Raw genomic sequence first — 16008 nt, forward strand, 5'->3', positions numbered from 1 at the left:
GAACTTCAAGAGGATTGTTAAGAAAGTAAATAGGAGTTTGCCAGAAGGTCCTTTTGGAGAGAGATAGTGAAAGTGATATTTGTCAGGATTGAAAGACATATTCCAAGTGTTTGAGCAGCTTGTGATTTTTTTTTCAAGGTCTGAAGAGAGGTATGAGGCTGCAGCCTGACTGTCTGGCTGAAGGGTGAGGGATGTCATGGTAGAGGGTGGAGTCATCAGCAAATAGTTAAAGAGGATTTTCCAGAGAGGCAGAGATCGTTGATGAAAATTAGCATCAGGAATAGGACTGGGCCCAGAACACTGCCTTGGGCACTCCATGCTTGACAGGCAAAGGAGATGAAAGGATTCCGGTGAGAGCCACACGTTGGCTCCGAGTGTAGAGAAAGTCAATAAACCATGTGTTGAATTGACCTGAGAAACCATAGGCAGACGTTGGAGAGTAAGGCCGGATGTCAGACTATCAAAAGCACGTGATATGTCCAGAGAGACGGCCCTGATCTCATGGCTGGACACTTAGGTCGTCCATTCATTGTTGGGTGAGGAGAAGCAACATGACCAAGGTGGAGTGACTTGGTCTGAAACCAAATTGGTGATGTGAGATGAGGTTGTTGGAGAGAAGGAAGGATTTCATATCAAATGCAATGATGGACTTCCTTGACCTTGCTGAATGCAAGTAAACTGGAAGGTCTGTAATTGAAGGGATCAGTTTTTGTACATTTTTATGCAGTGCAGTGATGTTGGTGGGTGTCCAAGCAGATGGAAGATGACCCAACACAAACGACAGGGTGAAGAGAGGGTATGTGAAAGAGCAGGTTTTTAGAACATGTGAGTGGATGCCGTCTGTTCCAGGAGGCAGAGTCAGAGTCGAGGGTTTCCAGAAACTTTACCTTGTCAGGTGCAAAAGACAGTCCAGGAGCAGTTGGGTACGACTGGGAATGGTGGGTACTGAGAGTGAGGGGTTGGGGACACATTTGGAAGCAAACACAGAATTGAGGAATTCAGCCTTCTCATGAGCAGAGTCGGCTGTGGTCCCATTTGAAGAGAGAAGGGATGGAAGGGGAGCATCCACCAGACAGACCTAACAAGGTGCCACCAGGTTTTCTAGGAGGGAGACGAGTTTAAAAGTTCAACCTTGACGTTGGATAGATGTTTTTGTAAAACGTTCACATTTTCTACACAGAGTTATTTGTAAATGGAAAGAAACCAAATCACAGATAGTATTTGTGTTTAACTGGATTATAAAAAGTTAAACTTTATTATTTTTCACCTGAGACATATTAACATGGTTTATCAAAGACCATGCAACTGTATTTGTAAATTGCTCGTGTTCCAATTTATAAGTAAACAAACACTAAAGTCAAAGTTCGGTAAAATAATAATATTTTATTGTTTTACACATTCTGATGAAAACGTCTTGAAACTTCACCTCCTCCATTCCATCACCAAGCTATTTTCAGCCGAACAAAAAGATGAAGTCAAGGCAAAGCTTTGATTAAACTTCCTCCACAAAAGGGGATTTGAGACTCGCCTTTGACAAGACATCATAAAGGGAATCCCACCGTCCGGAACATCTCCACCGCAGCTCTACCTCCGTCGTTTAGGATCCCATCTGTGCACAATCAGCAGATAACAAGCAGAAGTTGATGTTATAATGCTGTGTAGAATGGGTCAATTACTACTGCGGGACGGAACAGACGGCACAGAGTCATAATACGTCCATGTACAAACCTGAAAAGGTCTTCTGCTTGACTGTCTTCCCTTTCTCTCTGAGCAATATCCTGTAAGTAGGTGGATCATTAGATCGTGTTGAGCACAAATTTGATATATCATCCAAATACTCTCCATCAGAAACTATATTAAAAAGATCATGATAGTTCAGGCCGGAAGCTTCACAAGAGTAGCACTCACAGCATCTGATGTAGCTCAAGCAATGAACATACATAAGAACGGCACTCTTCGACGTCGGCCGATATGCCTCCGCCCACATTATTACATCATGATACAGACTTGTTCCAAGTTTGATTTAAATCCCTTCAGCTGTTCTCAAGTATCACCTTTTTACCTAACATGACCTCTGACCTTTGATCTCTTCATGCCAAAATCTAATCGGTTCATGTTTGCATCATAATTCGTATATGCTGATAAGTTTGGTCAAAATCGCATCACTGGTTCACAAGTTAGCGCACTAACAGAATGTGTACTTAACGGGACCTTTGACCTCGACACCCAAAAAGTTAATCAGTTAATCTTTGCATCATTATACATACCTGTACCAAGTTTGAGTTCGATCCCTTCAGCCGTTCTTCAGTTATCGCAGAAATGAAAACATATTCACAGACAGTCGAACAGGCAAACTGAAAACATATTGTCTCCGTGACTTCATCGAGGTCAATAAAAGTCAATGACAAAAAGCTCAATAAAAGTCACATTAATTCCTAACACTGCAAGTGTATCTTCCTCTCTGCTGCTGTGTAAAATGAATTACTTTTGATGAACAAAACTACTCTGCTGACCATGGGATTCCAAAGACAAACCAGTTTTGTAGTTGGTGCAATATTCTGGTTGTAAACCCATTCACATCAGCACTTTCACTCACAATCTACTGCATCCCTAGTTCCTCTCTCCCACTGCATATCCCCCTACCCCAAACAACCCTCTTCCCATTCCCAACACCCCCTCCCCCCTTGCTACATTCACCGACACTGCCCCCACTCCACTTTTATACACCTCTTAATCCAGACTGCTGCTGCTGTCATTACTGCTCGACGTAATATTATCTGCTTCACCAAATCCTTCTTCCCACAAGATGTCCCTGATTCCTCCGTCTATCTCCCTGGCTATTGTCTCCACCTGTCCTTTCATTTTAAACTATGGGGAGGCATCCCAGCACAAATGTTTGATACAACCTGTACTCCACAAAACCAATAAGTTCACAACGACACTCAAAGTATACATGAAGAGTCGGCACACCTGAGCAACTTGCTGAAAGTTCACATCGATCGGTGCATCCAGATGGTCATGAACATGAAGCTCTCTGCCACCGATCACCGTCGGTAGATCAAGCATCCCACTCCATGGGACCTGAAGGAGTAGCGAAGCACAGACAGCTCCAACTCAACGTCAATCAATCACAGCAGTTTTATTGACAAACCAGAAGAGCAATGTCTGCAATACACACTCGGAGATCTTTTTTTTGTATACAAAGTCAGAGGCTCGTGGAAGAGCAATAACGCAGAACGGATTAGGGCACACCAAAACAGGTAGCAAGAGAAGGGGGAAACTCCAACAGCAGGGTTGAAGGACAAACAATGGGGGTGGTGAAGAATGAGAGGGTGGGGTAGAGTAGGATGCCCAGGGTGTTAAAAATATAAAGACACAAACTTTCAGGAAGAAGAGAAATGGACTAGAGGGGGTAGAAAACATCATGGTTTTGGATTGGAGATGATTTGAAATGGTGGTGAACAGCTGTCTTGAAGACCTGGAGGGAAGAATGACGTGGAAGAGAATGTGGAAGTTGGGTCCACAGGCAGGAAAAAAAAAAAAAAAAAAGAGGAACAAATGAGTGGAGATGAGCAGTGATCCTAGATTTAGGTCGTTTCAGCAGAATGGGGTTGATGGTGGACTACATTTGCCTTGCAGAAACCTGGGGGGGGGGGGGTGAAGCGGGGAGGTAGGAAATGCTGGCCGCTTAGCTAGTAGGCTTCGACTCTGTGCAGGGAGCCAAAGTTGAAGTTCCCCTGCTCGCCTCTACCTGGGAGGACTGGGGTTACAGCAAAAGAGACAGTTCACCACTACTTGAAAAGGAAAGGGTTACTGGTCATCTGATCTACCCCCCCTCCCCGAGATGGCCCCTAAGCTCGATCACTCGAGTGTGATGAACGTTGGTCGCACAAACACAAAGGTGGCTCCCACTCTGCGGCGGGCATTTTCAATGGAATATGCACAGGAGAGTTCAGTGCTGGAAAACGTATCATGATATATTTAAGCAATAGAGAAGGAACTGAAAGAGGAACAATATTAGCGACTGCAATAGCGAATGATAAATATATTTTATATAATAAATAACAAGAGGAGGAATTCCGATGCAACAAGGTGGAAGTGGTGTTTTTCATATGAACATACTGGGACCAACCATCCCCAACCACAGGTTGCAGATAGTGGAACAACCGTCAGATGTGAGGGTTAGCTGCATAAGCAGTCGGGGACAGCCTGGCGGTGATTGGTGAGGGTGAAGTGCATTAACTGGTGGAATGGTTATCCATACAAAATGATGCAATAATCATAATCTGGCGAGTCCGAGGTGCCATAAACCTCATCCCCCACTGTCTCATCTTGTGGGTTATTCATGGTCAGAGCAAGACGAGAAGGAAAACAATGATGGAACATCAATGGGCTGGAGAAGCTCATCATAGGGGTAGTGGAACCCTTGGTGGAGAAAATGCCATCAAAAAGGCAGACGAGCTAGTATCAGCCAATGGCAGCCATAAAACTACAGCATGGAAGAGGGTGGGTAGGCTTCGTCACTGAAGAGGTGGAAGGCATGTACCTCATCCAACAGATGACACTGCAGCCCGATTCTGCCCAAACCACTTTTGTACCACGTTTCCATGGTACAACTAAGCCTGGTGTTGGCTTCAACGGTAAAGGTGGCTGCTTTAAGACCTTACGGTCTTGAGTTTGAACCCCTATCGTTCTGCTGAATAACACCAGGTGGGTTGACTCAGCCGGTCATCCTTCCGAGGTCGGCAAAATGACTACCAACTTCCTGGAAACAGGGGGCACTAAATCAGCGGCACAGCTTGAGTACAGGTGATACCATAATGCTTTCAGGTGTGAGTTATGGGCCTTGTGTGTGGCTCAAACCCAAGCCTCGGTCGACGTACATGAGCTGCTGTTTTTAAATTGCAAAGAAAGAGATGAGTAAATACTGCGGAGTTTAACATTGACTTAATAAATAAGAAAGGAAAGCAATATCAATATCAGTCCCCCACATCCGTCATGTGTTTCATTAATAAGGAAAGCAATATCACATTGTCATCATTTGAGAGCAATCCAATCAACAGCCCTCCCTCCCCCTGCTCCTCCACACCCCCATTTGTAAATTTTTTTTTAACTATCGATTAAAATATCAATAAAAATCAATCAATTGCTGAGGGAGAGAAACAGTAAAGATGTGCCAACTTGTGCAAGCCCATCAGATGAGTTAAAGTAGCACATGGTTGCAGTTAACCTGAACCATGGTTGGATGGCAATGGCAAACCATCTAATGCAGTTGGTGCAAATTACAGCATTGCATGGCCCAAATAATGAACATTTTCATGTTCATCAGTGTCCTCTTTCCAGGGATTTGCTCACACAATCACAGCAGTGTGCTCTTTATCACAATGATAATAACGAGCGAATCGGTGACTTCTATTTCAGGACGAAGATTATTATCCTATTAATGAAGGTCCACATTGAAACTCAAAATCCAAAATCTAACCACAATGCATCACATGCATCAAGGTTCTCAACTGGATTTCTAAGTGAACACCTTACCTTCGAGTGCGATAAGTGGCATCGCACCTCAAACCAACCAGCCTCACCTTACGAAACGACTTGAAGTTGACAAAGCACTCGTCGCCAGCAGATGGAGGAATGACCGAACCAGGACAACCACTTCCATTGCTAACCACGAGGCGGCACAAGCGCACTTCCAGGAGTCCAATGGGCAGTTCAGAAACCAAAAATGCATCTGGCTCTTTTGTGCTCTGCACACGTGAACATTCAATATCAAAGGCTATAAAACTGGGAAAAGTACACAGAAATAATTTTTTTTCAAGTTGTTGCTGCAACGATCAGGAATATCTTGCAGTTCCATACCATGTCTCACTCCCAATTATTGCTGTTCGATGCTACGTTTATCCCCACCAAGAGTAGCCTGACACTTCCCTCTGCCAACACACGGTCTCGCAAGAGGCAATTGTTGGTACCGTCACATTTTTTTCATGGAAGAACTAAATTACTCAATTAAAATTAAACAAGGGGGGGGGAGGGGAAGACATAAAATGTCATATCCCCCATTGTTTTAGTAATTTTGCTGGATGGAGTTAAAGGGCGAGCCCATATTTATTTGTAACTAAAATGCTCGCCAGTCCACCAGTATGATATAAAGTTAGGTGCCATCGTGTACTTGTGCCAAGTTTGAACAAACTCGGACCATGCATGTCCGAGAAATGTTTGGGGACATGTTTAAGTCACAAAATGGCCACCAGTCTGCCATCTTGGATCTGACCTCGAAAAACATGACGTGCAAATGTAAGCCACCATTCATCAACTCCGCCACCGCCACCTGTGTTCATGATATCTCAAAAAGTTGTGGACGGATCCGGATGAAATTTTGTATACAGGTTCAGCATGCGACAAGGATGAACTGATTAGATTTTGGTAAAGATCCGGATCCGACTATGAAAATTTATAAGTGACTCTTCACCATTGAGAGACAAGGCTCAAAAACGATATATAACATGATATCTCAAAAATGTATTGGGCCAGATATATTCTCGTGGATCAGGCATTACAGGGCAGAGGTATGCGCTCCACCGAGTGCCCTTCTAGTTATCTGTGTGCCAAGTTTGAACAAGATCGATAAATGCATGTCTGAGAAATAGTTGAGGATGTGCTCACCACTGGGGTTTATTTTACAACTAAAATGACCGCCAGTCAGCCATCTTTGATCACATCGCAAAACAAAATGATGTGCATACTGTATGTATACCATTGTGTGTTGTCTTTGTGCCAAGTACAAAGAAAAATCGGTCCATACATGTCCAAGATATGGTTGCGTACGCATAAACACACAAAAATCGAGACCAAATCCATAAGCTCCCGTTTCTAACCAAGTCCAACGGGGGCTTATAAATACATAAATAACTGAAGCAGTACTCGGTAGAGCACATACCTCTGCTAAGCTGAATAGATCACGTTTTATATCCACTGATGGGCCGGATCTGCATCCGTACTTGAACCAAAATCTAATCGGTTTGTTCTTGGCACCGAACCAACTCATCCACTTAGTTTTGTCATAACTTATCCAAAACATTTTGAAATATTATGCTTGACTAGCATGGGTCGGCACGCTCCACACGCATCGCTGCAGAGGCAGAGACATCTTTGACCATGTCTGCTTTCTCTCGGAGTGAGGGAAGGGGGGGAGGGGGTGGTGGGTGTGGGTCCGTGGGAGTGATGGTGGATCAGGGGTTGTTTGGGAGATGGGGGAATGGTGGAGGGGGATGGTAGTGGTGGGGTGGGATTGGTGGGGAAAGTCAGCCAAATATATTTTGTGCTCTGACTGAATATATACTGCAAATCAGAAGTCAGAACCCAAGACGTATAAATAAAAATAAAAAGGAACTGAGCACAAATGTATATTTATTTTAAATAATCAGTTAGAGTTGGATGGCAAAGACAACAGATCAACAAAAACTGGACGGGAAAGTCGAACTGCCAGCCGTACAGAGCAGACGTGCCCCCAATACACCGCTTTTCTTGCTCTTCTATTCGGGTTTTTACGTCGGATATTTTCTTCTGCCCATATGTTGATCTCGATCTCAATAAATCAAGTCAAAGTAACAAGAAAACAAAACTAGAAGGGCACTCTGACATCACCAGATATGCCTCTGGCCACATTATTACATCATTATACGTACTTGCACCAAGTTTGATTTAAATCCCTGTGCTGAACCCAGATTCAAAATATTAAATAATTCTGGTTGGCAGACCATGTGTCCAATCAGGTTGAAAGTTCAAACATATATTCCCCATGGCTACTAAATCATAACTGTAACGTTTCATGTCGATTGATAAAGCGGTTAAAGAGAAATAATTATTTCAAGATTTTCATTCAATCCAATATGGCTGCCAGACCTTGTGACCTATTACATATTCATGAACACCCTGGTATCCCCAACGCTTGGGGAACATGTGGGTGAAGTTTCTCCTTGATAGTGTTGTAGATAGTAGAACAAGGACAAATGTGCCCAAGAGCCGTGTCCTAAAGGTTTTGTCTTCACCAGAAGAAAAACAAGAAGAGGAAGAAGAAGAATAAAAAAAAAAACACAACAACAACAACAACTTCCGATATTTCGTCACGTGCCGTCACATCACGTCCGTCATGGGCGATCTTCATTCATGACGAGAAAATGGTGTATTTACGAAATTACAGTATATTAAATGGAATCATCTTTAAATCGTAACATGAACTTTTCGAAACTTAAAAGCAAATCTCCGAATATATTTAAAAGTTGATGATAGACGCTCTCAAAAGGCACCCTCAATGCGAGGATGTGTACAGGTGTTTAGAATTCAAGGAGATCCGGATCCTGTATATAAAAGAGCTGCGTCCTAAAGGTTTTGGCTGAACAAGAAGAATAACAAGAAGAACAACGCCAAGCTCCCTTAGAGCAGCGTTCGCTACGCGAGACGCTGCTAAAAATCGTGCAAATTATAATACAAGCATCAAATTTGGCATTTCTGTTCTGCAGGGCTTTCTGATCAAATCTGCCCGATTGGCCATTTGAAAATCAAAATTTTGAAAAAAAAAAAAAAACCTTCCAAAAAATTTGAAGTTACAGCTGGCTGAAATTCTTAAAGCGCAAGTGAACATCCCAGACAGAGAACCAAGGGGATGCAGTCATCATTGATGGCTCAGCACTCATCAATGCCAACCTCCACACACTTCAAAGATGTTTGATGACTATGCTAAAGAAGACATCATCCCAAAGGTGGAATCCTATGGTGCCAGGTAAAAGAGGGTGCACGTAGTGTTTGATGTGTACAAGAAGCCAAGTCTGAAGTCCGAGGCAAGGAATCAGAAGAAGAGTGACAGGAACCAGTAAGAACCCAAGCAACTGGAGAAGCTTTCTTCGAGATGACAGCAACAAGACTGAGCTGTTTCACCTCCTTGCGGAAAAGATGTGTGAAGCACAGACAACAAGCACAGTCATAGTCACAAAAGGAAAAGATGCCATTAGCAACACAAGGAAGTCACTGGATGCTGTGTCTCCATGTTATCATGAAGAAGCTGACACTCGAATATTTGTACACGCCAGGGATGCAACGACGGATGGAAGCAAGTCCATTATCATTAAGGCCAATGACACGGACGTACTAGTCAGCAATATTTGTACTGCCATCCTTACAGGAACTAGGTCTTGAGAACATGTGGATTGCCTTTGGCCAAGGAGCCAAGTCACAATGGATTCCAGTCCATGAGGTAGTTTCTGCAATAGGGCCTGAGAAAGCGAGAGGGATCCCATAATTCCATGCGTTCACTGGATGTGACGTCGTGTCTGCCTTCCACGGTAAAGGGAAGAAAACTGCATGGCAGACTTGGAACATCTTTGATGATGTTTCTGAAACATTCACCAATCTCAGCCAGCATCCAACATTGATTCGTGATCTTGACTTTTTTGAAGTTTTTTTTTTTTTTGTTTTCGAAATTTTTCAAAATTTGGATTTTCAAATGGCCAATCGGGCAGATTTGATTAGAATCCCCTGGAGAACAAATGTGCCAAAATTGATGCTTGTATCATCATTTGCACGATTCCTCTCAAAAATTGCTGTTATCTGCCCCACTATGATCTGTCAAGACATTCTGAACAAGATTTTTGAAGGTATATTCTTCAAAATAACCATAGCTGCCACACCATGTGACCAAGGACATCATAAAGTGGAGAATGTTTTGCTCCTCTTGGATAGGCACTCAAACCTGTAAAGTTTCACCTCAATCTGTTCAACCTTTTTGGAGAAAAAGATTTTTGAAGGTTTTTATGTTAAAAAAGGCTGCCAAACCACGTGACTGATGACATCAATTCCCCCCCCCCCCCATAAAATTTAGGCCAAGATGGCCCTCAAAAAATTTCATACCGATCGGATAAACCATTCTACGTATGCAATTATGTCATAATAAAGCTACCTATGACATCAAAAAAACAAAATCACACTTTTTCCCATGGGGAGGACTTGCTACGTGGCAAGTTTCAATTTTCTCCATGGAGCGGTTTCAGAGATACAGAGGTCCAAAGTTTTTCTTTTTTCCAACATGGCTGCCATACCACATGACCTATGACATGCTAATTAGCATTAAAACATTCTAAATGAGTAGTCTCACCGATGGTGAAACATTTGTGTCAATGAGATAAGCGGTTGCGGAGAAAACAGAAAAAAATTAGCATGGATGGACGGACGGACCAAAAACAATGCCTCCAGCAACTTCGTCAACAGAGACATATTAGCGCTGATGAATACAGGTAAGTCACGAATGTGTTTCTTAGGTAATATATAAACAATGTGGCAGAATTTGTTAAAGAAAATTTGAACAAGAAGAAGAAGACGTTTTGGTCACAAATATACATACATAACCATATCGGTTTGCTCAATTATAAGATATCGTTTTGGGCCCATCTCTCAACAGCGAAGAATCACTTTAAAAATTCTAGTAGCCGGAACCGGATTGGGATCTTCACCAAAATCTAATCAGTTCGTCCTTGTCACACGCCCAAACTGTTCACCAAGTTTCATCCGAATCTGTCAACACCTTTTTGAGATATCCTGTCCACAGAGACAAACAGAGACAAAAAGACAGGGGTAAAAACATAACCTGCGGCCACCTTTGTTGGCGGAGGTAAATAGGCAAAGACAAGCAAATCATCATGGCGATCATTGAGGAACACAGATCCACCACACAACAATTTTTTGTTTTTTTAACTCATGACAATCAGCTCTTTGTGGATGAGAGGACAAACACATTGACAGTGGGTACATTATGGAAGCCATCTTCAAACTCCTCTTTCTTAACCTTCTTTGCAGGCAGAGTTTTCTGTGTAGTTTCATGCAGAGCCTGAAAAAAACGAAAGAAAAAAAAACAAACAGAAAGTCGAACTTGACATTAATGCGTGCGTCGATGGATATGCCTCCACCCACGTTCAATGTCAACTCACTGTTACGTGTGATCTAAATTAAAGGTCACATGAAACTAGAACGGCACTCTTAGATGTCGACTGGTATGCCTCCGCCCACATTCATACGTCATAATATATACTTGTACCAAGTTTTATTTAAATCCCTTCCGCTGTTCTCCAATATCACATTTTTACCTGACATGACCCTTTGACATCTTGACCCCATAATCTAATGAGTTTATGCACACATCATTATACATACTTGTACCAAATTTGACTGAGATCCTTTCAGCCATTCTTAAGTTATCAGGATAACGTGTACCTATCACAGACTCTGACCTTTGACCTCTTGATGCTGCCATTTAATCAGTTCATCTTTGCATCACACTGTACACTTATACCAAGGTTGGTCAAAATCCCATCGCTGGTTCACAAGTTAGCACGGTCACATAATTTTGCCCATGACCTCGAATCTTGGACATAATGACCCCAAAATATAATCAGATTATCTTTGTGTCATTATACCTACTGCTACCAAATTTGAACAAAGTCCGTTCCATGGGTCTTTCAACATCGCAATAACGACATTTAACACAGACGTATGAAAGGACAACCCAAAAACATAATGTCTCCAACGACTTCGTCTGTGGAGGAATAAAAACTAGAAAGCATGTGAAAATGAAAAGCCCATCTGATTCCGCTTTGTATTCGAACTTGTTATTCCATATGCTACAAATGATGAAAAAAAAGCTAAAAACTAGAAGGGAACTTGGTAGAGCACGTCCGCCGTCCACCCAGACCTGGATTCAGATCTTCACAAAATCAAATCAATTCGTCCTTGTCACACACTGAAACTGTCCACAACTTCATGAGATGAGATATCGTGCTATATATCGTTTTTGGCCCTATCTCTCAATGGTAAAGAATTACTTTTAAAATAAAATTTTTTTTTTTAATTCTCGTATCCAGATCCGTAGCCGGATCTTCACCACAATCGAATCAATTCATCCTTGGCACACACCCAACCTGTCCACCACATTTCATCCGAAACCATCCCCAACGTTTTTGAGATATCTCACACACAAGCAAACAAACAACAAACAAACAAGCAGTCATAGACTGGTACTTACGAAATCGTCAACTTGACCTCTGACCTTGTCTAATAAAAGCTGTCTCAAGAGAAGGTAGTGACGCAAACCAGAAGTTTCTACGATGACTCTGTATCAAACCATCAAAAATCGTAACGTCGACCGAAGCAAAAATCTCCATTTCTGCACGCAATTAAACCTTAACGTAACTCAACGACGCGTCTGCTCGAGCGCACTGCATCATGGGACGACCCATGACGCGCCGAGTGAAATATTTGTTATACAATCTTAAAACGTCTCCAAAACATCCGATTTTTACCAGAATTTCGACAACCGAGTTTTAAGCGTCCTAAGCGATCGCAAAAACCGAAGACAAAATTAAAATGGAAGTTAAAATGAACTCGTAACGTCGACCGAAGCAAAAATACTCCATTTCTCCACGTGAATTTACGGAGTTATGTTTGACCTCACTGTGACCTTGACCTTTGACCGATTTTGACCAAAATCTAATCAGCACTAGCCATCACCCTCCTGAATCACGTGGTGTAATTTGACATTGGTAGCTTCTTCCGTTCTCGAGTTATCGTGCCTACAAACAAACAAACAAGCAGTCATAGACTGGTACTTAAGAAATCGTCAACTTGACCTCTGACCTTGTCTAATAAAAGCTGTCTCTCGAGAAGGTAGCGACGCAAACTCGAAGTTTCTACGATGATTCTGTACCAAACCATCAAAAATCGAATGTTTTGGATGTTTGACCTCACCGTGACCTTGACCTTTGACCGATTTTGACCAAAATCTAAGCAGTGCTAGCCACCTCCCTCCTGAATCACATGGTGTAATTTGACATTAGTAGCTTCTTCCGTTCTCGAGTTATCATTTTTTGGATGTTTTACCTCACTGTGACCTTGACCTTTGACCGATTTTTACCAAAATATAATCAGCACTAGCCATCACCCTCCTGAATCACGTGGTGTAATTTGACATTGGTAGCTTCTTCCGTTCTCGAGTTATCTGTGCCAAACCATCAAAAATCGGATATTTGACCTCACTGTGACCTTGACCTTTGACCGATTTCGACCAAAATCTAATCAGCACTTGCCATCACCCTCCTGAATCACATGGTGTAATTTGACATTGGTAACTTCTTCCGTTCTCGAGTTATCGTGCCTACAAACAAACAAACAAACAAGCAGTCATAGACTGGTACTTACGAAATCGTCAACTTGACCTCTGACCTTGTCTAATAAAAGCATGAATCAGTCAGAAGCCCAAGGTGAGCTTGAATTCTGAATTCATTGTGGTCTACGATTTTACACTGTGGTTTACAGATAGAGTCCCAGACAAAAACTAGATTTCTTATAAAAATTCCATTTTTTTGTTTTTATTTTTAAAAAAAGTGATTCAGTACCAGCAGGATATGCCAAATAATAGGTGTATTACTTTTCAGAAGAATCCGATTAAAGACATATATATATATATATATACACACACACACACACACACACACACACACACACACACACACACACACACACACACACACACACACACACACACACACACACACACACACACACACAAACACACACACACACAAACACACACACAAACACACACACAAACACACACACACACAGTTATTCATCGCTGTTCCAGAATTTCGACAAACGAGTTTTAAGCGTCCTAAGCGATCGCAAAAACCAAAGACAAAATTAAAATTGAAGTTAAAACGAACTCGTAACGTCGAGCGAAGCAAAATACTCCATTTCTCCACATTAATTTACGGAATTATATTTGACCTCACTGTGACCTTGACCTTTGACCGATTTTGACCAAAATCTAATCAGCACTAGCCATCACCCGCCTGAATCACGTGGTGTAATTTGACATTGGTAGCTTCTTCCGTTCTCGAGTTATCGTGCCTACAAACAAACAAACAAACAAACAGAAACGGAAGTCATCAATATACTTACGAAATCTTTAGATTTCGTAAGTAACAAACAGAAACGGAAGTCATCAATATACTTACGAAATCTTTAGATTTCGTAAGTAACAAACAGAAACGGAAGGCATCAATATACTTACGAAATCTTTAGATTTCGTAAGTAACAAACAGAAACGGAAGTCATCAATATACTTACGAAATCTTTAGATTTCGTAAGTAACAAACATAAACTGAAGGCATCAATATACTTACGAAATCTTTAGATTTCGTAAGTAACAAACAGAAACGGAAGTCATCAATATACTTACGAAATCTTTAGATTTCGTAAGTAACAAACAGAAACTGAAGGCATCAATATACTTACGAAATCTTTAGATTTCGGAAGTAACAAGCAGTCATAGACTGGTACTTACGAAATCGTCAACTTGACCTCTGACCTTGTCATAAAAGCTGTCTCGAGTGAAGGTAGCGACGCAAACAAGAAGTTTCTACGATGATTCTGTACCAAACCATCAAAAATCGAATGTTTTGGATGTTTAACCTCACTGTGACCTTGATCTTTGACCGATTTTGACCAAAATCTAATCAGCGCCAGCCACCTCCCTCCTGAATCAGGTGGTGTAATTTGACATTGGTAGATTCTTCCGTTCTCGAGTTATCTGTACCAAACCATCAAAAAAATCGAATATTTGACCTCACTGTGACCTTGACCTTTGACCGATTTTGACCAAAATCTAATCAGCACTAGCCATCACCCTCCTGAATCACGTGGTGAAATTTGACATTGGTAGCTTCTTCCGTTCTCGACTTATCTTGCCTACAAACAAACAAACAAGCAGTCATAGACTGGTACTTACGAAATCGTCAACTTGACCTCTGACCTTGTCAAATAAAACCTGTCTCTCGAGAAGGTAGCGACGCAAACTAGAAGTTTCTACGATGATTCTGTACCAAACCATCAAAAATCGAATGTTTTGGATGTTTGGCCTCACTGTGACCTTGACCTTTGACTGATTTTGACCAATATCTAATCAGCGCGAGCCACCGCCCTCCTGAATCACGTGGTGTAATTTGACATTGGTAGCTTCTTCCCTTCTCAAGTTATCATTTTTTGGATGTTTGACCTCACTGTGACCTTGACCTTTGACCAATATCTAATCAGCACTAGCCATCACCCTCCTGAATCACGTGGTGTAATTTGACATTGGTAGCTTCTTCCGTTCTAGAGTTATCGTGCCTACAAACAAACAAACAAACAGAAACGGAAGTCAACAATATACTTTCAAAATCTTTAGATTTTGGAAGTAACAAGCAGTCATAGACTGGTACTTAAGAAATCGTCAACTTGACCTATGACCTTGTCTAATAAAAGCTGTCTTGAGAGAAGGTAGCGACGCAAACCAGAAGTTTCTACGATGATTCTGTACCAAACCATCAAAAATCGAATGTTTTGGATGTTTGACCTCACCGTGACCTTTGACCGATTTTGACCAATATCTAATCATTGCTGGCCACCACCCTCCTGAATCACGTGGTGTAATTTGACATTGGTAGCTTCTTCCCTTCTCAAGTTATCATTTTTTGGATGTTTGACCTCACTGTGACCTTGACCTTTGACCAATATCTAATCAGCACTAGCCATCACCCTCCTGAATCACGTGGTGTAATTTGACATTGGTAGCTTCTTCCATTCGAGTTATCGTGCCTACAAACAAACAAACAAACAGAAACGGAAGGCATCAATATACTTATGAAATCTTTAGATTTCGTAAGTAACAAACAAACAGAAACGGAAGTCATCAATATACTTACGAAATCTTTAGATTTTGTAAGTAACAAGCAGAAAGGGAAGTCATCAATATACTTTCGAAATCTTTAGATTTCGTAAGTAACAAACACACAAACAAACAAACAAACAGAAACGGAACTGATCAATATCCTTACGAAATCTTTAGATTTCTTTATCTTTAGAATAAATCTTTAGATTTCGTTAGTAACAAACAAACACATAGATGGGGATAAAAATATCATC

The 16008-nt window shown here is 41.6% G+C and overlaps 1 protein-coding gene across 7 annotated transcripts in view; it reads right to left on the minus strand.

Annotated features, from left to right (window-relative positions):
• Positions 1 to 1363: 1363 nt before the first annotated feature.
• Positions 1364 to 16008, minus strand: part of NBN (nibrin) — a 70441-nt gene continuing 55796 nt past the window's right edge. For 5 of the 7 annotated variants that reach the window (XM_085847460.1, XM_085847455.1, XM_085847456.1 and 2 more), the window contains 5 exons: positions 10787 to 10879; positions 5586 to 5750; positions 2971 to 3081; positions 1729 to 1778; positions 1364 to 1609 (listed from right to left, as the gene is read on the minus strand). In XM_085847460.1, the coding sequence (XP_085703586.1) occupies positions 1585 to 1609; positions 1729 to 1778; positions 2971 to 3081; positions 5586 to 5750; positions 10787 to 10879 (444 nt within the window). In that variant the 3' untranslated portion in view covers positions 1364 to 1584. The remainder of the gene's footprint in view (positions 1610 to 1728; positions 1779 to 2970; positions 3082 to 5585; positions 5751 to 10786; positions 10880 to 16008) is intronic. The other 2 variants (XM_085847459.1, XM_085847458.1) reach the window with 2 other exon arrangements.

Source organism: Eptatretus burgeri, chromosome 11, assembly GCF_056783735.1.
Source record: "Eptatretus burgeri isolate ZD-2024b chromosome 11, Ebu_testis_v1, whole genome shotgun sequence".
NCBI classification, from domain to species: Eukaryota; Metazoa; Chordata; class Myxini; order Myxiniformes; family Myxinidae; genus Eptatretus; species Eptatretus burgeri.